Source organism: Salmo trutta, chromosome 2, assembly GCF_901001165.1.
Source record: "Salmo trutta chromosome 2, fSalTru1.1, whole genome shotgun sequence".
NCBI lineage: Eukaryota > Metazoa > Chordata > Actinopteri > Salmoniformes > Salmonidae > Salmo > Salmo trutta.
In genome coordinates, this window is record NC_042958.1 from 17735922 (window position 1) to 17761686 (window position 25765).

Sequence of the window (25765 nt, forward strand, 5' to 3'; positions counted from 1 at the left end):
CTCTGAGGAAGCACAGTTCCAGCTCAGCCCAGTCAAAACTGTTTGCTGCTCTGGCACCCCAATGGTGGAACAAGCTCCCTCACGACACCAGGACAGTGGAGTCAATCACCACCTTCCGGAGACACCTGAAACCCCACCTCTTTAAGGAATACCTGGGATAGGATAAAGTAATCCTTCTAACCCCCCCCCCTTAAAAGATTTACATGCACTATTGTAAAGTGGTTGTTCCACTGGATATCATAAGGTGAATGCACCAATTTGTAAGTCGCTCTGGATAAGATCGTCTGCTAAATGACTTAAATGTAATGTAAATGTAAATGTCTGAGGGCATAGAAGGATTTCTTATAAGCTTCAGGGTTAGAGTCCCGCACCTTGAAAGCGGCAGCTCTAACCTTTAGCTCAGTGCGAATGTTGCCTGTAATCCATGGCTTCTGGTTGGGGTATGTACATACAGTCACTGTGGGGACGACGTCCTCAAAGCACTTATTGATAAAGCCAGTGACTCGTGTGGTGTACTCCTCAATGCCATCGGATGGTCCTGTAGTTTAACTTCTGCTTCATCTGACCACTTTTTTATAGACCGAGTCACTGGTGTTTCCTGCTTTAATTTTAGCTTGTAAGCAGAAATCAGGAGGATAGAATTTTGGTGAGATTTGCCAAATGGAGGGCGAGGGTGTGCTTTGTACGTGTCTCTGTGTGTGGAGTAAAGGTGATCTTTTCCCTCTGGTTAAGCATTTAACATGCTGATAGAAATGAGGTAAAACTGATTTAAGTTTCCCTGCCTTAAAGTCCCCGGCCACTAGGAGCGCCGCCTCTGGGTCAGCGGTTTCCTGTTTGCTTATTTCCTTATACAGCTGACTCAGTGCGGTGTTAGTGCCAGCGTCCGTCTGTGGTGGTAAATAAACAGCCACAACAAATATAGATGAAAACTCTTTTGGCAAATAGTGTGGTCTAGAGCTTATCAGGCGAACAAAATCTAGAGACTTGCTTAGATATCGTGCACCAGCTGTTGTTTCCAAATATACACAGACCACCCCCCCTCATCTTACCGGAATGTTCTGTCTAGCCGGTGCAGCGTATATCCCGCTTGCTGAATGTTTTCCATGTCGTCATTCAGCCACGATTCAGTGAAACTTAAGATGTCACAGTTTTTGATGTCCCGTTGTGTCACGACTCCCGCCAAATTCGGGCTAATGAAAGTTATTTGAGCATCAAAAAAAGTACACCAGCCTACTTGCCAAGAGATTAGTTTTTATGAACTGTTTACATGTTGAGGGTTGTCATTTGATAATTCCAGTGAAACTGTGTCGAATATGATCAAATAGCTACAGTGCCTTCAGAAAAAATTCATACCCCTTGTCTTATTCCACATTTTATTGTGCTACAGCCTGAATTCAAAATACATTAAATAGATTTTTTTTTAAACACAATAACCCAAAATGACAAAGTGAAAACATGTTTTAGGAATGTTTTCCAAATTTATTGAAAATGAAATACAGAAATCTCTCATTTACAAAAATGAATGACATAAGCTGTCGCTTAGGGCCTTTAACCCCCCCCCCCCCCCCAAAAAAGTAATTTTTTATGAACTCAGAATAGCAGAATACACAAGGTGCAAGTTCGAAATTTGATTGTGCATCAGCAATTTTTCTCTTGTTATGTCAGTCACTGACAGTCATGCTTAGGGCCCCCAATTATCGCTTATGGCCCCCAAAAGGCTAGAGCTGGCCCTGGTTAGCATGCTAGCTTGTTACACTGACAGCTGTCAGTCAGTGGCCTTTTTATTGTTATTTCTCTGCTACGCGTGGAAATCACCACAACGTTCATACCCCCAATTTCTGAATATGTATTAGCAGCCTGTGTCAGTCTTCGAGGTGGAATCAAAATTAGAATGTTCACTCTAGGACAGGAATTACTCGAAATACATGTAGGTGTGGCAACTTCCTCTGAGATGGGCTTTTAAGTAACATAGGCCAAAACGCCATCTCACCACAACAGGCTGAAATTTCAGGTGGTATTTTCAAACAGCTCTTTCACTAAAAGGGCATTATCATCATTTTCACAATTTCCCGGTATTATTCCAACATAGTGAGGAAATATATATAAAACACAGGAAATCATGTTTTTGACTGCACTGGGCCTTTAACACTTCAGACGAAACAAAACTTCTGCTCTGTCTTAGATCTGTTCTGGACTAGTTTGGTAGCCATATAAATGCTCTAATAATAATTCTCCTGAGGGACATTCTGATGAAGGTCACAGTGGTTTTAATAATGGTTGGATTCTAGAAATCGATAAAAGTATAAAATATTCATTCCAAAACCATCCATCATCATCATCAGGCAGAAGCATAAGGAGAGACCCCACACGTTGAGCCTCATGGTCGAGGAACGACCTAACACTAGAGACAGTGTTTCTACATCAACTTTCAGTATGAAAACTGGCACCACCATTAGAAGAAAATGTTAGTGGGAAGAAAATATATCCCTGATACTGAGTGAATGGAGTCTCTTTTCCAGTAGTGAGCAGACTGTGTAGAGGGCATAGCTCTTCAGTGACTGGTTAAAGGGTAATAGACAATCTGTACTACAGCCCTACTGGGGTGACTTTACACTGAGACTGGAACAGGGCCGCAGCCAGATGCCCTAATCGGATATGCTGTGTGTGTGTGTGTGTGTGTGTGTGTGTGTGTGTGTGTGTGTGTGTGTGTGTGTGTGTGTGTGTGTGTGTGTGTGTGTGCAGGCTCCGCCCTGCTGTGAGTGTTTACTGGCAGCGCTCATAGATTTCCCCCAAACGGCCTTGTCCAGGATTACACTGTATACAGGGGTCAACTAGCAGACACTGACACACACACAAAAATACACACACACACTAAAATTCACGCACACACACAGGCGGGTATTATGAATGTTTGAAATATCTGCTTCCAAGCTGAGTAATCAGAAATTACCACAGAGAGTGGATGGTGAAGGACAGAGAGGACAAGGACAGAGAATTCAGCTTCTAAAGACAAGGAAAGGACACTGTTCCTGACTATCAAAGCATGGATGTATTGAATGAATAAAGCCTCATAAAAGCAACACCGCTTCATTTAATCTGCTTATACTACAGTAGCTCTATCACGGTAGCATACGGTTACAGTAAAGTGATAGATTACTTCCAAATCAAAGTTTTCCGGACATTTTCAGACCTCCAAAAGTGGTCTATAATGTTGAGGTGATTTTACATCACATGAATGGGCAAGATCTGATATTGTTATTTTATATGTTGCCTTTCCAATTCATTCATATGACTTTAAACTGTTACAATGTTAGAAAAGTAAACTTGGTAGCAGACAGCCTGACAAGCAGCCAGCAGAGAGAAGCTTTCTCCCCCTCCACATCGGACTGCTGTTGTGACACGGAAAGGGAGATTTGAATTTCTCTCCTCCCGTCCTGACCCTGAGACGACGTTAATTTAACCAGTCTGCAAATCAAGCCTGTCACGACTGGCATTACACAGACAGAACATCGATAGAGAGAGAGATGGGAGAGAGGGATGGAGAGATTGAGGGAGAGAGAGGGGGATTGGGAGGGGGAGGGATTGAGAGAGAAGGGGTGAGGGAGTGAGAGTGGGTGAGGGTGTGAGAGAGAGGGAGAGAGAGAGAGACAGAGAAAGAGAGCGAGAGAGAGAGAGGGGTGAGAACAGGAGAGAGATATACACAAACTCACACACACACACACACACACACACACACACACACACACACACACACACACACACACACACACACACACACACACACACACACACACACACACACACACACACACTCACACACAAAGGAGGAATAAACATCATATAAATCAATAGTCTTATTGAGGTCTGGGTATTAAAACAGTATTTCAGAGCAGCAAAGTTTGTTTTCTGCTGATTATAAAGGCCAGTGAACTGCTGGATGACTGAGACACTGATACAGATCAGCCTGATTTCTATGTAGAGAGTACGAGAAAGTCTACCCACTATAGTAATTACAGAGTCGAGGACCACAACAATTAATCTGTGTGCCTCAAAATTGAATTATCCCACTGAGCTTCAGTCTAAGCATTGGTTGTGGGAGATAATACAAGTCTTTAGGTCTCAGGTTCCTCATCACACAACCATAGTCCACTGAGCCCTATTGGATACATCTGTACTATGCAACTAGATGAGTTCTGCCATAAAACATAAAGCAATCTGAGAGCTATCAGGAGGACCGTTCTAACTAAAATCTGTTATAATCCATGATTACTTCACCACTGGTGCTTCCATATGCTACATACTGTACTCTTTGGATCACAAACTATGAACAAATAACCACATAGAAATAAACATGAATATGTACACGCACACACACACACACACACACACACACACACACACACACACACACACACACACACACACACACACACACACACACACACACACACACACACACACACACACAACCACTCACTCACACACCAACACACACACACACACACATATTCCCTCCATGAGGAACTGTACATTACTCATTGCTCTGATGTTATCTAACCTGAAATCTCCATACAATTATTATCCCTCAACACCAGAGCACCTCAAGGATGTGTGCACTCACCTCTACTCTACACCCAATGAATGCACCTCCAACAACGCATACTCAAGTTTAAAGATTAAACCACTCTGGTCGGTCTCATCACCGACAGCAATGTACCGTGGAGAGGTCGACCGACTAGTGGCCTGGTGCAGTCAAAATAACCCAGAACTCAACACAGACAAAACCATCGAAATGGTGGTTGACTTCAGAAAACGCCCCTTCACCATCTCTACCCCTCTAGATTGACGGCTCAGCTGTTAGCACGGCTAAATCATTCAAATCCCTGGGGGCCATCATCTCCCGCAACCTCAAGTGGGAGGACAGCATCACCAAGAAGGCAGAGCAGTGGATGTACTACTTGCGGCAGTTGAAAAAACTCAAAAGTTTTACGCATCAATCGTTGAGTCTATCCTCACATCCTTCATCACTGTCCTGTTTGGGTCTGTCTGCCCGCTGCAACGACAAACTGCAAAGCATTGTCCGGTCTGCAGAGAGGGTCATTGCCTGCCACCTGCCCTTATCCAGGTACTGCAAGACTCCAGGGCAAGAAAAATCATCGTCACCCCTCGCACCCCCTCCTCCAAAAATTCACTTCTGGCAGGCAGTTCATGTCACTCATGACCAAAACCTCCCGCCACCTGAAAAGTTTCTTTCCCCGGGCTGTGGCCCTCACCAACCGGCCATCTGGCCCATAGAGTCTAAAGGACTATGCACTCTATGCTGCACACTGCATCAAGCCATCTCTGAACTGTACTCTAAATAACTGCACTGTAGTGCATTACTCTGTTCATCTCTTTGCATTTATATATATTCATACTGATACTGTAAATTTGTACACTGTATATCAACAGTATACCCACTGTATATCAACACATTTTATATCAACCGTATACCCACTGTATATCAACCCACTGTATATCAACCGTATACCCACTGTATATCAACCGTATACTCACTGTATATCAACCGTATACCCACTGTATATCAACCCATTTTATATCAACCGTATACCCACTGTATATCAACCCACTGTATATCAACCGTATACCCACTGTATATCAACCGTATACTCACTGTATATCAACCGTATACCCACTGTATATCAACCGTATACCCACTGTATATCAACCCACCGTATATCAACCGTATACTCACTGTATATCAATCGTATACCCACTGTATATCAACCGTATACCCACTGTATATTAACCGTATACTCACTGTATATCAACCGTATACCCACTGTATATCAACCCACTGTATATCAACCGTATACCCACTGTATATCAACCGTATACCCACTGTATATCAACCCACTGTATATTAACCGTATACTCACTGTATATCAACCGTATACCCACTGTATATCAACCCATTTTATATCAACCGTATACTCACTGTATATTAACCGTATACCCACTGTATATCAACCCATTTTATATCAACCGTAAACTCACTGTATATTAACCGTATACTCACTGTATATCAACCCATTTTATATCAACAGTATACTCACTGTATATCAACCGTATACCCACTGTATATCAACCCACTGTATATCAACCGTATACCCACTGTGTATCAACCGTATACTCACTGTATATTAACCATATACCCACTGTATATCAACCCATTTTATATCAACCGTATACTCACTGTATATTAACCGTATACTCACTGCATATCAACCGTATACTCACTGTATATCAACCCATTTTATATCAACCGTATACCCACTGTATATCAACCGTATACTCACTGTATATTAACCGTATACCCACTGTATATTAACTCATTTTATATCAACCGTATACCCACTGTATATCAACCGTATACTCACTGTATATTAACCGTATACCCACTGTATATCAACCCATTTTATATCAACCGTATACCCACTGTATATCAACCGTATACCCACTGTATATCAACCCATTTTATATCAACCGTATACTCACTGTATACCAACCGTATACCCACTGTATATTAACCATATACCCACTGTATATTAACCCATTTTATATCAACCGTATACTCACTGTATATCAACCGTATACCCACTGTATATTAAAGGTATACCCACTGTATATTAACCGTATACCCACTGTATATTAACCGTATACTCACTGTATATCAACCGTATACCCACTGTATATTAACCGTATACCCACTGTATATTAACCGTATACCCACTGTATATTAACCGTATACCCACTGTATATCAACCGTATACCCACTGTATATTAACCCATTTTATATCAACCGTATACTCACTGTATATCAACCGTATACCCACTGTATATTAACCGTATACCCACTGTATATTAACCCATTTTATATCAACCGTATACTCACTGTATATCAACCGTATACCCACTGTATATCAACCCATTTTATATCAACCGTATACCCACTGTATATCAACCCATTTTATATCAACCGTATACTCACTGTATATCAACCGTATACCCACTGTATATTTGTATATCTGCTAATTCTCTTATAGCTAGCTCTATGATCACTCTACCTAGTTGTATATAATGTGTGGAAACTTCGTTCTGTCTCTAACGTTAAATGTTATCTATCACTAGCAGCACCATACCACCAAGTAAAATTCTGAGTATGTGTAAATGTACAGTACTTGGTGAATAAAGGTGATGCTGATATTCTCTCTCTACGAGCCAATTGGAGTGAATTGGCACCTTTGATAAAGATGAGCAAAAATAAAGATGTATAAAATTAATTATAGAAATATGCTAAAAATTCTATTATTTTGTACTAATACAAAAGTTTATTGTATTAGTACAAAATATTGTAATTTTGAGCATGCAATATACCTCAGTATTGGTATTATTTATTTTATACAGTCTTTTTTGCTGATCTTTTGTCCTCAGAACAGCCTCAATTCATCGGGGCATGGATTCTACAAGGTGTCGTAAGCGTTCCACAGGGATTATGGCCCATGTTGACTCCAATGCTTCCCACAGTTGTGTCAAGTTTTTCTCTCTTTTCCAAAATTTGAGTTAGAATGTAGCTATATGCTTAGAATACTTGTACAATGCCCATTTATATAAATATCCAGAGACTACAATAAACCCAGAAATAGAACATCTCTGGATATTTATATAAATGGGCGTTGTACACATATTCTAAGCATATAGCTAGATTCTAGCTTGAATTTCTGGAAAAGAGAACAACATTTTACATTTCAAAACAGTGCATCAAAAGAGTTTGAGTTTGACATTGACAGTGCTAGTCTGCAATTATACATTGTTTAGTGGCAAAGCGACCCGCAATTTGTGAATAGCTCATTTCTAATCACAGTATTTTAACATTTAATTTGACTTCACAGTCTGTCTCGTTTGAACTCATCGAGGTGATCATCTCATACAATTATACTGTAGATTGGAGCGAACGAAGATGACAATGTCACATGAATTAATCCTCAGCAGTAATTAATATTGAGCCGCCGTCGGGTCCCTGATGACTTCACGTCTGATAGCAGCAGCTCTACTCATTTGTTTCAACTGTATTAGTCTATAATATAATATAGACTCTATAGCCATGAAGAGGCGCAGAGAGATTAGCCATCCATCACTGTCAATGCCATACGTATATACAAGGGAAAAATTAGACTTATTTGAAATCATTTAAAATACATTTTTCAATTTGGTGAATGTGGACGTGGCCCCTACAGTAAGTGCTGTGGTAGGAAGCATGGCAACGTGAACCAGCCTCTTCACAGACAGACACACATAAGATCAGACGTGGAGTCATCGCGGGTTCGATTCCCAAAGGGGCCATCCATTCCAACATTTATGAACACACTACTGTAAGTCGCTTCGGAAAAAAGCGTCTGCTAAATGGCATATTAAATATATAATGATTTTTTTTCTGTAAAAGTACAGTCTGAACCGACGTGACCCACTGGCTCTGTCGAAATGTGTGACGTGAAAATGCCCCTAGAGAGGAAATCACAGGTAGCAAGTGTCATGACGTTGGCCTGTGGGTAAGGTTTATGACCCCCCCCCATAAATACCTTTCTCCCTTCCCCTCTCTTACTGACCCTACTGAAGGACTGCTGTCCTGTTAAATATAGAGAGTCTGGGAACATCAAACAAATGGGGAAAGGAACCATATTTTGATAATAAAACCAGTTGGAAATATGCTTGATAACGTAATGAGTATGTATGTCAGTTCATTGTTATCTGAGACATTATGATTGATGACAGGACGACATAAACTGTACCTGAGAAAGTATACACCCTCTAGTTATCAGAGTCACATGGAATTGTTATGCAATTGAAATGTTTGACATTGAAATTGTTTGTTAGGAGATTAAATGTAATTTTAGCTTCCAAATGAGAGAATTGGGTTTTCATAAGGAAAGTGCCCTGCTCGATCAGTGGCCAACCCTGTGAAGAGACAGGGGTTATAAACGATGAAACACCTCCTTCCCTCCTCTCCACTATATAAGCCTTTGACGAAAAGACATTCACATGTTCCAGTACGGGAGGTCTGCAGCCTCTACGTTAGAAGGACACACACATGTTAACTAAACCATATCAAGGACAGAACTAAGCCAACCTTGGCGTGAGCTATGGTATGAACTGGTATGAACTTTGAGCTTATTCACTACAGAAGTGATACTTCCTAGCCGTTGAGTTAGCCGCTGCTAACGTGGGCTAGGAAAGGACGGACGACGGATCCAATCTAACAACCAGACGAAGATACCACCACGTATCCAATTTGCCACCATTGACATTCTTCCACTACAGGAAGATCTGTTGGCCAACCCGGCCAGCATCTACGACCAATCTACCGAAGCGCAGCTCAGAGTAAATATTTATTGCATTTTCCTTTTCCAAATGGGCGGTAATTTAGAATGCATAAGATAATGTATTTACGATAGCATAGCTGCTGTTTCTTTGTTCCTAAGTCTTCCCGCTATTTCATTCAAGCCCAACCCCCTTTCCTTTGTGTAACCAGCTTTCATACAGGTTCCGTTCACCAGGGGTGAATTCTGTATGACATCATTGTATTCTGTGTATTTGTAATTCTGTGTGATTAGTTAGGTATTTAGTAAATAAATAATTAAACCCAATTTTGTATTGCTGATTCAACTTGTTAGCCAGGGTTTGTGAAGATAACCAAGAATTTACAACTTTCATTATGAGACTGAAAATAAGTTAAGGGTTAATATTGACTGCTATCGATGTAAAATATTACTAAGTATTTTAAGAGTTTATTCGGAAGATAACAGCTCTATAAACGTTCTTCCGTGGTGCCCCGACTTTCTAGTTAATTACATTTACATGATTAGCTTAATCAGGTAATATTAATTACAGAGAAATCATTTTATAAATTAGCATGTCATATCACTTAATCCGGCATAGCCAAAGACACGACACAAGTTAGCATTGTGAACAGAGAACGGAAAGGTGAGAATAATGATTCACAGAAAGATTCACGGCAAGGAACACTGTAGGAGGGAAAGGAGGAGCCACGGTAGGAACACTGTAGGAGGGAAAGGAGGAGCCACGGCAAGGAACACTGTAGGAGGGAAAGGAGGGGGTGGGGCTGAGACAGAGAGAGTGGGTGGGTGGGGAGAAAAAGAGAAAGGGAGTGGGAGTAGGGTGTTCCAGTGAGTATAATTACTGTATATAATATCAAGCTGTATAATTGGTTGTCTGACACTCAGAACACACAGCTGGTCACCTCAACAATAATAAGTGGACAAGGTATGTTGTGTGGGGGTGGGGGGTGCACACAAACACACCTCCCTGCTAACAGAAGCTAACAGCCAGGTGTGTCCTCTCTCTGGATTGGTCACCATGGTGATAGCCGTGTGTTTAGCATGTAGGATGGCCACAGAGGGACTGCGCCTGCTAGGTTACCAGGACATTACCACCAAAGAGCTGAAGACACACACACACACACTCACACACACACACACACACACACACACACACACACACAGAGAGAGGAAAGAGCTGTGTGTGTGTCTGTGTTTAGATCTGATCTGTCTTTGATCACAACATCATACATACATTGCTCTCCCCCTACACACACACACTCTCTCTAACCTCTCCCTCTCTCTGTCTTTTCATGAACACAACATTTCCAATTCAGTTCGTCCTTGACCTATAGGCTACATATGAGGAAAATTAAAATGTCCGACATAAAAAACATTTTTACAAGTGTGAAAGGATTTGGTAATGTCCTTGTGACGGCCCGTGATCCAAGGTGAATCCACGTTCCATCAGACGAACCGCTGTTCAAGGCCCATAAACCTCTCCCAATTCAATCAATGGGTTTCAAAGGAATTTTCTTATCTGAAAGAATCCCTTTAGATTGTGGAGGCAGAGGAACATTTGACTTTCAGTGGATTGTGAGGGGAGACACACTACATCACCCCTTCAAATTAGTGGATTTGGCTATTTCACACAGCCATGCAATCTCCATAGACAAACATTGGCAGAAGAATGGCCTTACTGAAGAGTTAAAAAATATATATTCTGCCCGGCTAGAGCTGCCCTGGTCAACTGTAAGTGCTGTTATTGTGAAGTGGAAACGTCTAGGAGCAACAATGGCTCAGCCGCAAAGTGGTAGGCTTCATGAAATGGGTTTCCATGGCCGAGAAGCCGCACACAAGCCTAATATCACCATGTGTAATGCCAAGAGTCGGCTGGAGAGATGTAAAGCTCACCGCCATTGGACTCTCTGGAGTGATGAATCATGCTTCACCATCTGGCAGTCCGACAGACGAATATGGGTTTGACGGATGCCAGGAGAAAGCTACCTGCCAGAATGCATAGTGCCAACTGTAAAGTTTGGTAGAGGAGAACTAATGGTCTGGGGCTGTGTTTCATGGTTCGGACTAGGCCCCTTAGTTCCACTGAAGGGAAATCTTAACGCTACAGCATATAATGACATTCTAGACGATTCTGCGCTTCCAACTTTGTGGCAACAGTTTGGGGAAGGCCCTTTTCTGTTTCAGCATGACAATGCCACCATGCACAAAGCCAGGTCCATACTGAAATGGTTTGCCAAGATCAATTTGGAAGAACTTGTCTGGCACAGACCTCAACCTCATTGAACCCCTTTGGAACACCGACTGTGAGTCAGGCCTGATCGCCCAAAATCAACACCCGACCTCACTAATGCTCTTGTGGCTGAATGGAAGCAAGACCCTGCAGTAATGTTCCAACATCTAGTGGAAAGCTTTTCCAGAAGAGTGGAGGCTGTTATAGCAGCAAAGGGGGGACCAACTCCATATTAATGCCCATGTTATTGGAATGAGATGTTCGACGAGCAGACTTCTGATCAAGTAGTGTATACTGACTACAACACACACAGGTGTGCAAACACACACACAGATACTTCCATTTTTCAGGCTATTGATATTAAGTCTCTCTCTTTCTCTCTCCGTTTCTGCACAAACTAGTACAATACTGTAAACACACACATACACTGAGTGTACAAAACATTAGGAATGCCTTCCTAATATTGAGTTGGACTCTACAAGGTGTCGTAAGCGTTCCACAGGGATGCTGGCCCATGTTGACTCCAATGCTTCCCATAGTTGTGTTGCAGTTGTTGACACAAACCGGTGCGCCTGGCACCTACTACCATACCCTGTTCAAAGGTATTTCAATCTGTTGTCTTGTCCATTCACCCTCTAAATGGCACACATACACAATCCATGTCTCAATTGTCTCAAGGATTAAAAATCCTTCTTTCATCTGTCTCCTCCCCTTCATCTACACTGATTGAAGTGGATTTAACAAGTGACATCAATAAGGGATCATAGCTTTCACCTGGATTCACCTGGTCAGTCTGTCATGGAAAGAGCAGGTGTTCTTAATGTTTTGTACACACATACACAACTGTGTGACTGTATACACACACACATACACACACTGAGACACATACTTTTCCGTGTCTCTTTTCAATAATGTATTTAGATAGAAGGTTCCCTGTTGAGTGGTTGCGGTGGTTTGTTTTAATGTCTTATTCAATGCTGTCTACTTGGCTGCAGCTCTCCTCTCATAATCTACATAATGTCTCCCCATTACCTCCTCATTCCCCTGCTAAGCACTCATCCTTGACTTCTAAAACACTGAACCCACTGCATAGGACTAGAATACTCATCTTGCTTCTGTGTCAGGTTCTACTACAAATCAGTTTGTAGTTAAGATGTGTGTTTTTGATTAAATAAACTTAGAAGAGTGTGTTTAAGTCCCATGCTGACAACTGATATTGACACAAATAACGCACACACACACACACACACACACACACACACACACACACACACACACACACACACACACACACACACACACACACACACACACACACACACACACACACACACACCGTCAGGCCTACCTGTTCTTTGACGGAGGCCAGGATAGCGGAGGTGGTCTCCGTCCCGTCTGATCCGTCTCCGTTAGATGATGGTAGACCTGGACTCAGCAGACTGGCTCCCTTCTCCTGCTCTGATGGCTGGTCTGGTACAGGCATACCTCCTATAGACAACATCAACATCACGTTACATAGTATACAAACATCACATAGTGTACCTGCTACAGAACAATAATAATATCATTATACAGTAACAATATCATTTTCACTACATAGTAATAAATGCATCACCTGAAATGCCTACTATAAACAATATTATTATCATTAAATAGTAATACAGGTAGTATACCTCCTACACAAGAGCAATGATATCATAATTTCTATACAAACATCACATAATAGGAACATGAGTAGAAAAACACTGTTTTAATATCAAACATCCAACATGGTAGGGCCTTGCAGACTTCATGAAAGGTAGACGCTAGGGGATAATTAGAGATTCTGAGGGTTTAGGCAGTGAAATCAAATCATGTCAGATTATACTGGCCTTTCCAATGTTGCTGGAGCTCCCTCGCTCACACTTCAGAGTGTTAGCTGGCTTATATAACCTGCAGTGTGAGCAGTCTGTCAGCCTATCCTGAGAGAGAGAGAGAGAGAGAGAGAGAGAGAGAGAGAGAGAGAGCGAGAGAGAGAGAGAGAGAGAGACAGAGAGAGAGAGAGACAGACAGAACGAGAGAGATGAGAGAGCGAAAGAGATGAGAGAGAGTGTGAGAGAGAACTCACTGCTAATCCTGTGCAATGCCTTTGTACAGCGTCTTGCTATTGAATGTCGCGAGGCGCTCTGAACGTGCTGACCACCAATCTGCAGGCTGGCACTGGCACGTTCAAGTGGTAAACCTGTTACTGTGAGGAGGAGTTTTAAGAGGTACCTGTGTGTGTGTGTGTGTGTGTGTGTGCTCATTTGTGTCCCGCTCTCTCCCTCCCTCTTTCCGCCCCTTCTAGATTACCAGGACATTACCATCAAAGAACTGAAGAAAAACGCAGACACACACAGAGACTTCCAATTCCCAGGCCATAGATTTTTTTGTGACTCCTCTCCTAGCCTCCCACTCAGACATGTACAGTCAAATTAATCAAACTTTCTCTCTCTCTGCCTCAGTAATATGGATGGTGCTTCGTGATATTCACTGATAACATAAAGTATCTGCTTCTGCACAAATTGGTACAATACTGTACAGATACATACACACACATACATACAAACTGTGCACACAGACACAGACACCCAGTGTGCAGGCTGGCACTGGCAGGTTTAAGAGGTAAAACTGTTAATTGTCTCTCTCTCTCTCTCCAACTAAGTCTTTCTTGTCCTTCAACATGTTTAACCTTCAGCAGTGTGACTGTCTCCACCATGGAAGCCAAATCACATCACCGTGGGAACTGTGTCCAGGCAGCATCAGTGTTAGAACAGACAGGGGTGGGAGATCCCTGCCAGACTGGTTCCTCTCTCTGTCCTTTTACTGGGCCAGAGAGAGACAGGGACATACACACACACACAAGCAAACACAAAATCCTTTTGGTTCATTTCACATATATACATAGCAGTCATTATGTCACTGATGTCACTTGTCTCACACACAAACACAGGACCCTCTGTGTGCCTCATTCGTTGCAACAGCTGTTATGTAGGTCTGAATATACTGTGTGCAATAGAACAAATCTATCGCCATTAGTTCTAAATCAATGGGACATTTTGACTCAGTATCAGGTAATGATGCCAGTCACTGAATTGGGATTGAGGCCTATAGATTTCTCAGCATAACCTACACAACAGATACATAGGAATATGACCTTAACCTGACATCTAGAGACAGATATAAGAGAGAGAGAGAAACAGAGAGAAAGACAAAGAGAGAGAGGGGGACACTTGTGGGGATTAGTTGAACACAACGCCCTGTTAGTTGACATTGATTAGTATCTGAACACACACACACACACACACACACACACACACACACACACACACACACACACACACACACACACACACACACACACAGAGAGACACACACAGTCATCTCGACAGTGTGTGTGTTGATGTGTCAGTATCTGAACAGGGGTCCCTGCCTGGCATACTTGTTATAAAGTGACGACAGCTTATCACTGCTTGGTAATAAACTAACGATGAGACCATATCTGTTCCTCTCAGTCAGTCACCACCACCACAGTCTCACACACAAACACAGACAGAGAGAAAGACAGAGACAGAGAGAGAGACAGAGAGAGAGACAGAGAGAGAGCAACAGAGAGAGAGCAACACAGACAGACAGACAGACAGACAGACAGACAGACAGACAGACAGACAGACAGACAGACAGACAGACAGACAGACAGACAGACAGACAGACAGAGACAGAGAGAGACAGAGAGAGACAGAGAGAGACCGACAGACAGACAGACAGACAGAGAGCAACAGACAGAGATCGAGAAAGCGAGAGAGACAGACAGACAGAGAGCAACAGAGAGAGATCGAGAAAGCGAGAGAGACAGACAGACAGAGAGCAACAGCGAGAGATCGAGAAAGCGAGAGAGACAGACAGACAGACAGAGAGCAACAGAGAGAGAGAGAGAAAGCGAGAGAGACAGACAGACAGAGAGAGCAACAGAGAGAGAGAAAGTGAGAGAGACAGACAGACAGAGAGCAACAGAGAGAGATAGAGAAAGCGAGAGAGACAGACAGACAGACAGAGAGAGCAACAGAGAGAGAGAGAAAGCGAGAGAGAGAGACAGACAGACAGACAGACAGACAGACAGACAGACAGAGAGAGAGAGAGAAAGCGAGAGAGACAGACAGACAGAGAGCAACAGAGAGAGATAGAGAAAGCGAGAGAGACAGACAGACAGACAGAGAGCAACAGAGAGAGATAGAGAAAGCGAGAGAGACAGACAGACAGACAGACAGACAGAGAGCAACAGAGAGAGAGAGAGAAAGCAAGAGAGAGAGAGACAGACAGAGAGCAACAGAGAGAGAGAGAAAGCGAGAGAGACAGACAGACAGAGAGCAACAGCGAGAGATCGAGAAAGCGAGAGAGACAGACAGACAGAGAGCAACAGAGAGCGATAGAGAAAGCGAGAGAGACAGACAGACAGAGAGCAACAGAGAGAGATAGAGAAAGCGAGAGAGACAGACAGACAGAGAGCAACAGAGAGAGAGAGACAGATAGACAGAGAGCAACAGAGAGAGAGAGAAAGCGAGAGAGACAGACAGACAGACAGACAGAGAGCAACAGAGAGAGAGAGAGAAAGCGAGAGAGACAGACAGACAGACAGACAGACAGAGAGCAACAGAGAGCAACAGAGAGAGACAGAGAGACAGACAGACAGACAGAGAGCAACAGAGAGAGAGAGAGACAGGTGAGGCATAAGGGATCAGAAGGTAGTGTTTCTCAAGCCTTTATTAAAGGCTGGTGAATGTAGTAGCTTTCCTCTGCTTGGGTAGAGGACTTAATAATGAACTATGAGCAATAGACTAAACTTACAGTAAATGGCAATGTCATTGCCCATCAATTATCTGTCACATTTAATCCTCATAGCAAGCAAGGATTTAATATTGAACAAACTCCTTGGAGACGTTCAGCCACGTTCTCCAAACGTTACATTTTGAAGTTGTTCCAAACGTCACATTTTGAAGTTGCTCCAAACGTCACATTTTCAGTGTTTTTGTTGCTCCTGCTGCTCTGTATCTTTCCATTTCTCTAAACGTCAAAATTCTATGTTAAGGGTTAAGTTTAGGAACTCATTCTGAATGGTTAAGGTAAGGGTTAAGGTTGGGGTTAGGGTTAAAATCAGTGTCCACAACTGGGATCGAACACGCAACCTTCGGATTACACCCATCCACCACCACCACAACACCCTAGCAAAGCCTACATAATAGTAATATTGCTCACTGGTGTCCCCTAGTGGCCTGTTTTGAAAGCATTTCCCAAAGTCCTCAGGATTTGGAAAGACCTCCAATTTTGATTTCAATGGCCAATGATCAATTACGGAGAGACATTTCAAAGCCAAAAGCTTTTTAAATGTTATAATGCATGACTTGCTTGTGTATTTATGCAGAAAAGCGATGATGACTTTAGCTAATTTCCTTCTGGAAAGGCTTAATATTTAACAGCAATTTGGCTATGAGAGTTACAGTATGCACACATATGTGCACATACACACTCACACACGCAAGCACACACATGCACATACAGTACACTCATACACACATGCACGCACACACATGCACATACAGTACACTCATACACACACGCAAGCACACACATGCATATACAGTACACTCATACACACACGCACGCACAGACATGCACATACAGTACACTCATACACACACGCACGCACGCACGCACACACATGCACATACAGTACACTCATACACACACGCACGCACAGACATGCACATACAGTACACTCATACACACACGCACGCACACACATGCACATACAGTACACTCATACACACACGCACGCACACAAATGCATATACAGTACACTCATACACACACGCACGCACAGACATGCACACCAGGGCTATGCTCAGTTCAGAATTTTTGAAGTGACTCCCATTCAACTGATGAGATTAAATTCAAATTGGATTGGCCACACCTCACAGGATGTAGAATTTGAATTTGAATGACTGGAAATATCATTTCATTCAGTGCAATTCAACGAAATTCCACTCAGTCATAGAACATATGAGTGTAATTGAATCTGACAAGTCAGACTTCCAGATACCAAAGAATATACAGTGCCTTCGGAAAGTATTCAGACCCCTTGACTTTTTCCACATTTTGTTACGTTACAGCCTTATTTTAAAAAGTATTTAAAAAATTTTTTAGGGTCGTTATGGTCATTATGGGATCATGTGTTTAGGTTGCTGAGGATTATTTATTTTTTCATTAATCCATTTTAGAGTAAGGCTGTAACTTAACAAAATGTGGAAAAAGTCAAGGGGTCTTAATACTTTCTGAAGGCACTGTATAACTTTTCTCTGGAAACAATATTCATATACTCTTTTAAACTTAATGCTTCGAAATAGCCAATAATATTTCCACCAACCATTTCATTTGTTTGGATTCTTTTTGAAATCTTTAGGGTCAACTTGAGGTTTAACTAATGCATTCTGGGAAATGTATATTTTCCACATATTTTAACATTTTAAGTGATTAATGAAATCAGGCAGGTAGCCTAGCGGTTATGAGCGTTAAGCTATTAACCAAAAGGTCCCTGTTTCGATTCCCCATGCTGACTAGCTGAAAAATCTGTTAATGTGCCCTTGAGCAAGGCATTTAACTCTAATTGCTCCTGTAAGTCGCTCTGGATAAGAGCGTCTGCTAAATTACTAAAATGTTAAATGATAATAACTTCCAATATTCAGGTTTTGTTTTCCTTGATCATTCATTTTAAGAGTTTGTCCTGAAAATCTATTGTTTCATCAATATTGTATGTGTATGTCTGTGCCCAATAATGTTTGTACCATGTTTTGTGCTGCTACCATATTGTGTTGCTACCATGTGGTGTTATGTTGTGTTGCTACCATGCTGTGTTGTCATGTGTTGCTGCCATACTATGTTGTTGTCTTAGGTCTCTCTTTATGTAGTGTTGTGTTGTCTCTCTTGTTGTGATGTGTGTTTTGTTCTATATTTTTATTTAATTTATTATTATTTTTAACCCCAGCCCCAACCCCGCAGGAGGCCTTTTGCCTTTTGGTAGGCCGTCATTGTAAATAAGAATTTGTTCTTAACTGACTTGCCTAGTTAAATAAAGGTTAAATTAAACATTTAAATAATACATTTTTTATTCTGTATTCCTTCTTTTCACTCTGTCATTTTAGGCTAGTATTGTGGAGTAACTACAATATTGTCGATCTATCCTCAGTTTTCGCCAATCACAGCCATTAAACTATGTAACTGTTTTAAAATCGCCATTGGCATCATGGTGAAATCCCTGAGCAGTTTCCTTCCTCTCCAGCAACTGAGTTAGTAAGGACGCCTGTATCTTTGTAGTGACTGGGTGTAATGATACACCAGCCAAAGTGTAATTAATAACTTCACCATGCTCACAGGGATATTCAATGTCTGCTTCTTTTTTTTTTACCAATCTACCAATAGGTAGTTAAATAAAGGTAAAATATTTTTTTTTAAACAATTTAAATGTATGAGGCATTCGAAAACCTCCCTGGTCTTTGTGGTTGTATCTGTGGTTGAAATTCATTCAATGAATCAATCAATTTATTTATAAAGCCCTTTTTACATCAGCCGATGTCACAAAGTACTATACAGAAACCCAGCCTAAAACCCAAGCAGCAAGAAATGCAGATTTAGAGGCATGGTGCCTAGGAAAAACTCTCTAGAAAGGCAGGAACCTAGGAAGAAACCTATAGAGGAACCAGGCTCTGAGGGGTTGCCAGTCCTCTTCTGGCTGGGCCGGGTGGAGATTATAACAGAACATGGCCAAGATGTTCAAACGTTCATAGATTTCCAGCAGGGTCAGATAATAATCACAGTGGTTGTAGATGGTGCAACAGGTCAGCACCTCAGGAGTAAATGTAAGTTGGCTTTTCATAGCCAAATTCACTGCTCGACTGAATGACCTTATGGATACAGAGATGCGGTAGTCATTCAAAAATCATGTTAATCACTATTATTGCACACAGTGAGTCCATGCAACTTATTATGTGACTTGTTAAGCACATTTTTACTCATGAACTTATTTAGGCTTGCCATGAAAAAGAGGTTGAATACTTATTGACTCAAGACATTTAAAATGGTCTTATTTAATGAATTTGTAAAAATTCAGAAAAACATCATTGTATTTTTAGGCCACTATCATGACACAAGACGAGACCCAGATGCAGACACAGGAGGCAGATGGTTGGAGTCTTACAATGTTTATTAATCCAAAGGGGTAGGCAAGAGAATGGTCGTGGACAGGCAAAAAGGTCAAAACCAGATCCAGGAGGTACAGAGTGGCAGACAGGCTCGTGGTCAAGGCAGGCAGAATGGTCAGGCAGGCGGGTACAAAGTCCAGAAACAGGCAAGGGTCAAAACCGGGAGGACTAGATAAAGGAGAATGCAAAAAGCAGGAGAGCGGGAAAAACGCAGGTTGACTTGGAAAAACATACAAGACGAACTGGCACAGAGAGACAGGAAACATGGATAAATACACTGGAGAAAATCAGAAACACCTGGAGGGGGTGGAGACAATCACAAAGACAGGTGAAACAGATCAGGGCGTGACATCCATTTTTTACATAAACATTTTGAAAAAGTCAAGGAGTGTGAATACTTTCTGAAGGCACTACATGCATCTCGGCACTCAAAGACTCACTCACATATACACTTTCCAGCTTTAAGCACTGCTCTTTAATCAGTGTTCCGTACTGGTAAAGGATTTAGACAAATCACCCAGCCTTATAAGCACTGATCTCCAACCAGTAGTATGCCGTTGTGTTATGGTAATCAGTGCTAGCATTAGCATGGAGTGGTTACTATAGGAAAGACAAGCCTAATCATATTGCAATCATGCCTGGCCTTGAGGAGATAATAAAAAAATGCCCTCCGAATTATGAAATGTGGGTGAAACTTGCCTTTAAGCACTGATTTGCAGTCAGCTGTCAGTGGTGATTAGGATACATCAGGCTTGGTTTAGCTCTGATTCTGGATCAGTCTGTAGTGATTAAGAGGCCTTCAGCTGTGATCAGCTGTGTCAAGCCTCAGATGTTCATCATAGTAGCCAGGCTTAGATGTAACCATGCTTCTCATGCATGGATTCTCTTTGCTGACCAACCTCCAGATGGGATAAGCCTCAGTGAGTGTGTGTCAGGGTTGTGCTCAATTCAGAATTGAACTGAGGCTGCCTCATAAATTCCAATTCAATTCTTGAATTTGAATTTAAATTGAAGTAGTAAACAGGATACTGAATTGCAATTAGAATTAGAATGAATGAGTGTCCATGACTGAGTCTTTGAATGAAGAGATTGGGATAAAACTGTCCAGTGTGAGTGCTTGTTGCAGCTCGTACCAGTTGCTACCTGCAGCGAACTGAAAAGAGGAGCGACCCAGGGATGTGTGTGCTTTGGAGGCCTATAACAGAATTTGTCTGGCAGAACGGGTGTTGTATGTGGAGGATGAGGGCTGCAGTAGATACAGTTGAAGTTGAAAGTTTACATACACCTTTGCCAAATACATTTAAACTCAGCTTTTCACAATTCCTGACATTTAATCATAGTAAGAATATCCTGTTTTAGGTCAGTTAGGATCACCACTTTATTTTAAGAATGTGAAATGTCAGAATAATTGTAGAGAGAATGATTTATTTCAGCTTTTATTTCATTCATCACATCCCCAGTGGGTCAGAAGTTTACATACACTCAATTAGTATTTGGTAGCATTGCCTTTAAACTGTTGAACTTGGGTCAAATGTTTCAGGTAGCCTTCCACAAGCTTCCCACAATAAGTTGGATGAATTTTGGCCCATTCCTCCTGACAGAGCTGGTGTAACTGAGTCAGGTTTTTTGGCCTCCTTGCTCTCACACGCTTTTTCAGTTCTGCCCACATATTTTCTATAGGATTGAGGTCAGGGCTTTGTGATGGCCACTCCAATACTTTGTTGTCCATAGGCCATGATGCCACAACTTTGGAAGAATTCTTGGGGGTCATTGTCCATTTGGAAGACCCATTTGCAACCAAGGTTTAACTTCCTGACTGATGTTTTGAGATGTTGCTTCAATATATCCACATAATTTTTCCTGCCTCATGAAGTCATCTATTTTGTGAAGTGCACCAGTCCCTCCTGCAGCAAAGCACCCCCACAACATGATGCTGCCACACCCGTGCTTCACGGTTGGGATGGTGTTCTTCGGCTTGCAAGCCTCCCCCACTTTCCTCCAAACATGACAATGGTCATTATGGCCAAACAGTTCAATTTTTGTTTCATCAGACCAGAGGACATTTCTCCAAAAAGTACAATCTTTGTCCCCATGTGCAGTTGCAAACCGTAGTCTGGCGTTTTTATGGCGGTTTTGGAGCAGCGGCTTCTTACTTGCTGAGTGGCCTTTCAGGTTATTTAAATTATAGGACTCGTTTTACTGTGGATATAGATACTTTTGTACCTGTTTCCTCCAGCATCTTCACAGGGTCCTTTGCTGTTGTTCTGGGATTGATTTTGCATTTTTCGCACCAAAGTACATTCATCTCTAGGAGACAAAACGCGTCTCCTTCCTGAGCGGTATGACGGCTCCGTGGTCCCATGGTGTTTATACTTGCGTACCATTGTTTGTACAGATGAACCTGGTACCTTCAGGCATTTGGAAATTGCTCCTAAGGATGAACCGGACTTGTCTACCATTTTTTTGCTGAGGTCTTGGCTGATTTCTTTTGATTTTCCCCAAGATGTCAAGCAAAGAGGCACTGAGTTTGAAGGTACACCTCCAATTTACTCAAATAATGTCAATTAGCCTATCAGAAGCTTCTAAAGCCATGACGTCATTTTCTGGAATTTTCCAAGCTGTTTAAAGGAACAGTCAACTTAGTGTATGTAAACTTCTGACCCACTGGAATTGTGATGCAGTGAATTATAAGGGAAATAATCTGTCTGTAAACAATTGTTGGAAAAAATGACTTGTGTCATGCACAAAGTAGATGTCCTAACCGACTTGCCAAAACTATAGTTTGTTAACAAGAAATTTGTGGAGTGGTTGAAAAACTAGTTTTAAAGACTCCAACCTAAGTGTATGTAAACTTCTGACTTCAACTGTATCTCAGATAGGGGGGAGTAAGGCCTAAGTGTGTTTTATAAATAAGCATCAACCAGTGGGTCTGCGACAGGTATACAGAGATGGGTATACAGAGATGACCAGTTTACAGAGGAGTATAGAGTGCAGTGATGTGTCCTATAAGGAGCATTGGTGGCAAATCTGATGGCCGAATGGTAAAGAACATCTAGCCACTTGAGAGCACCCTTACCTGCCGATCTATAAATTGCGTCTCCGTAATCTAGCATGGGTAGGATGGTCATCTGAATCAGGGTTAGTTTGGCAGCTGGGGTGAAAGAGGAGCGATTAAGAAAAAGGAAACCAAGTCTAGATTTAACTTTAACCTGCAGCTTTAATATGTGCCGAGAGAAGGACAGTGCACTGTCTAGCCATACTCCCAAGTACTTGTATGAGGTGACTACCTCAAGCTCTAAACCCTCAGAGGTAGTAATAACACTGTGGGAAGAGGGGCATTCTTCTTACCAAACCACATAACCTTTGTTTTGGAGGTGTTCAGAACAAGGTTAAGGTAGAGAAAGCTTGTTGGACATTAAGAAAACTTTGTTGTAGAGCATTTAACACAAAATCCGGTGGAGGAGGCAGCTGAGTATATGACTGTATCATCTGCAATATAAATAGATGAGAGAGCTTCCTACTGCCTGACCTATGTTGTTGATGTAAATTGAAAAGAGCGTGGGGCCTAGGATCGAGCCTTGGGGTACTCCCTTGGTGACAGGCAGTGGCTGAGACAGCAGATTTTCTGACTTTATACACTGCACTCTTTGAGAGAGGTAATATTCCAAAACATGCAACCTGTTTGCAATAAGGCACTAAAGTAATACTGCAAAAAATGCGGCAAAGCAATTCACTTTTTGTCCCGAATACAAAGTGTTACGTTTGGGGCAAATCCTATACAACACATTACTGAGTACTACTCTCCATATTTTCAAGCATAGTGGTGGTGTCACGACTTCCACCAAAGTTGGTCCCTCTCCTTGTTCGAGCGGTGTTCGGCGGTCGACGTCACCAACCTTCTAGCCATCGCCGATCCACTTTTCATTTACCATTGGTTTTGTCTTGTCTTCCATCACACCTGGTTCCAATTCCATCAATTACATGTTGTGTATTTAACCCTCTGTTCTCCCCCATGTTCTTGTCCGTAATTGTTTCTTGTAGTGCTTGTGCACGGTATGCTGGTATTTACTCGGTTTTGTTTGACCCATTTCATGTATTGTTCTGTTGACGGTGGTTTATGTTTATTAAACGACGCCGTTGTAAATCAGTTTTCGCTCTCCTGCGCCTGACTTCTCTGCCGCCAGTACGCACCGCAATACAGGTGGCTGCATCATGTTATGTGTATGATTGTAATCGTTAAGGTCTGGGGTGTTTTTCAGGATAGTTACTCCACAATACAACTATGCAAAATCCTAGAGGAAAACCTGGTTCAGTCTGCTTTCCACCAGACACTGGGAGATTAATTCACCTTCTAGCAGGACAATAACCTGAAAAAAGGCCAAATCTACCCTGAAGTTGCTTACCAAGAAGACAGTGAATGCTCATGAGTGGCCGTGTTACAGTTTTGACTTAAATCTACTTGAAAGTCTATGGCAAGACCTGAAAATGGTTGTGAAGCAATGGCCAACAACCAATTTGACAGAGCTTGAAGAATTTTGAAAAGATTAATGGGCAAATGTATCACAATCCAAGTGTGGAAAGCTCTTAAAGATTTACCCAGTAAGACTCACAGCTGTAATCGCTGACAAAGGTGCTTCTAAAGAGTATTGACTCAGGGGTATGAATTAGAGGTCGACCGATTAATCGGAATGGCGGATTAATTAGGGCCGATTTCAAGTTTTCATAACAATCGGTAATCGGTATTTTTGGCCACCGATTTGCAGATTTATTTATTTCTTTTTTACACCTTTATTTAACTAGGCAAGTCCGATTAATAACACATTCTTATTTTCAATGACGGCCTAGGAACGGGGGTTAACTGCCTTGTTCTGGGGGGATTCGGGGATTCGTTTTTGCAACCTTCCGGTTACTAGTCCAACGCTCTAACCACCTGCCTTACATTGCACTCCACGAGGAGCCTGCATGGCAGGCTGACTACCTGTTACGTGAGGGCAGCAAGAAGCCAAGGTAAGTTGCTAGCTAGCATTAAACTGATCTTATAAAAAACGATCAATCTTAATATAATCACTAGTTAACTACACATGGTTGATGATATTACTAGTTTATCTAACGTGTCCTGCGTTGCATATAATCGTTGCGATGCCTGTTAATTTATCATTGAATCATAGCCTACTTCGCCAAAGGGGTGTTGATTTAACGAGCGCATTTGCGAAAAAAGAACTGTCGTTGCACCAATGTGCCTAACCATAAACATCAATGCCTTTCTTTAAAATCAATAAACAAGTATATATTTTTAAACCTGCATATTTACTTAATATTGCCTGCTAACATGAAATTGTGTCACATCTCTAGCGTTCATTGCACGCAGAGTCAGGGTATATGCAACAGTTTGGGCCGTCTGGCTCATTGTGAAGTAATTTGCCAGAATTTTACGTAATTATGACATAACATTGAAGGTTGTGCAATGTAACAGAAATATTTAGACTTAGGGATGCCACCCGTTAGATAAAATACGGAACGGTTCCATATTTCACTGAAAGAAAAAAATGTTTTGTTTTCGAGATGATAGTTTCCGGGTTCGAACATATTAATGACCTAAGGCTCGTATTTCTGTGTGTTTATTATATTATAATTAAGTCTATGATTTGATAGAGCAGTCTGACTGAGCGGTGGTAGGCACCAGCAGGCTCGTAAGCATTCATTCAGACAGCACTTTCGTGCGTTTTGCCAGCAGCTCTTCGCTGTGTTTCAAGCTGTTTATGACTTCAAGCCGGGGGGTATAATTTGTGGAACGTTCCAACAGGAATCTATTCCAAAAACTTCGTAAATAACAAGGTTACCAAAAAACA

The 25765-nt window shown here is 41.9% G+C and overlaps 1 protein-coding gene across 2 annotated transcripts in view; it reads right to left on the bottom strand.

Annotated features, from left to right (window-relative positions):
* LOC115152342 (catenin delta-2-like) overlaps positions 1-25765 on the bottom strand; it is a 412167-nt gene that overhangs the window by 352462 nt on the left and 33940 nt on the right. For both annotated transcript variants that reach the window (XM_029697114.1, XM_029697124.1), the window contains exon 2: positions 12995-13134. In XM_029697114.1, coding sequence (XP_029552974.1) covers positions 12995-13129 — 135 coding nt within the window. In that variant the 5' untranslated portion in view covers positions 13130-13134. The remainder of the gene's footprint in view (positions 1-12994; positions 13135-25765) is intronic.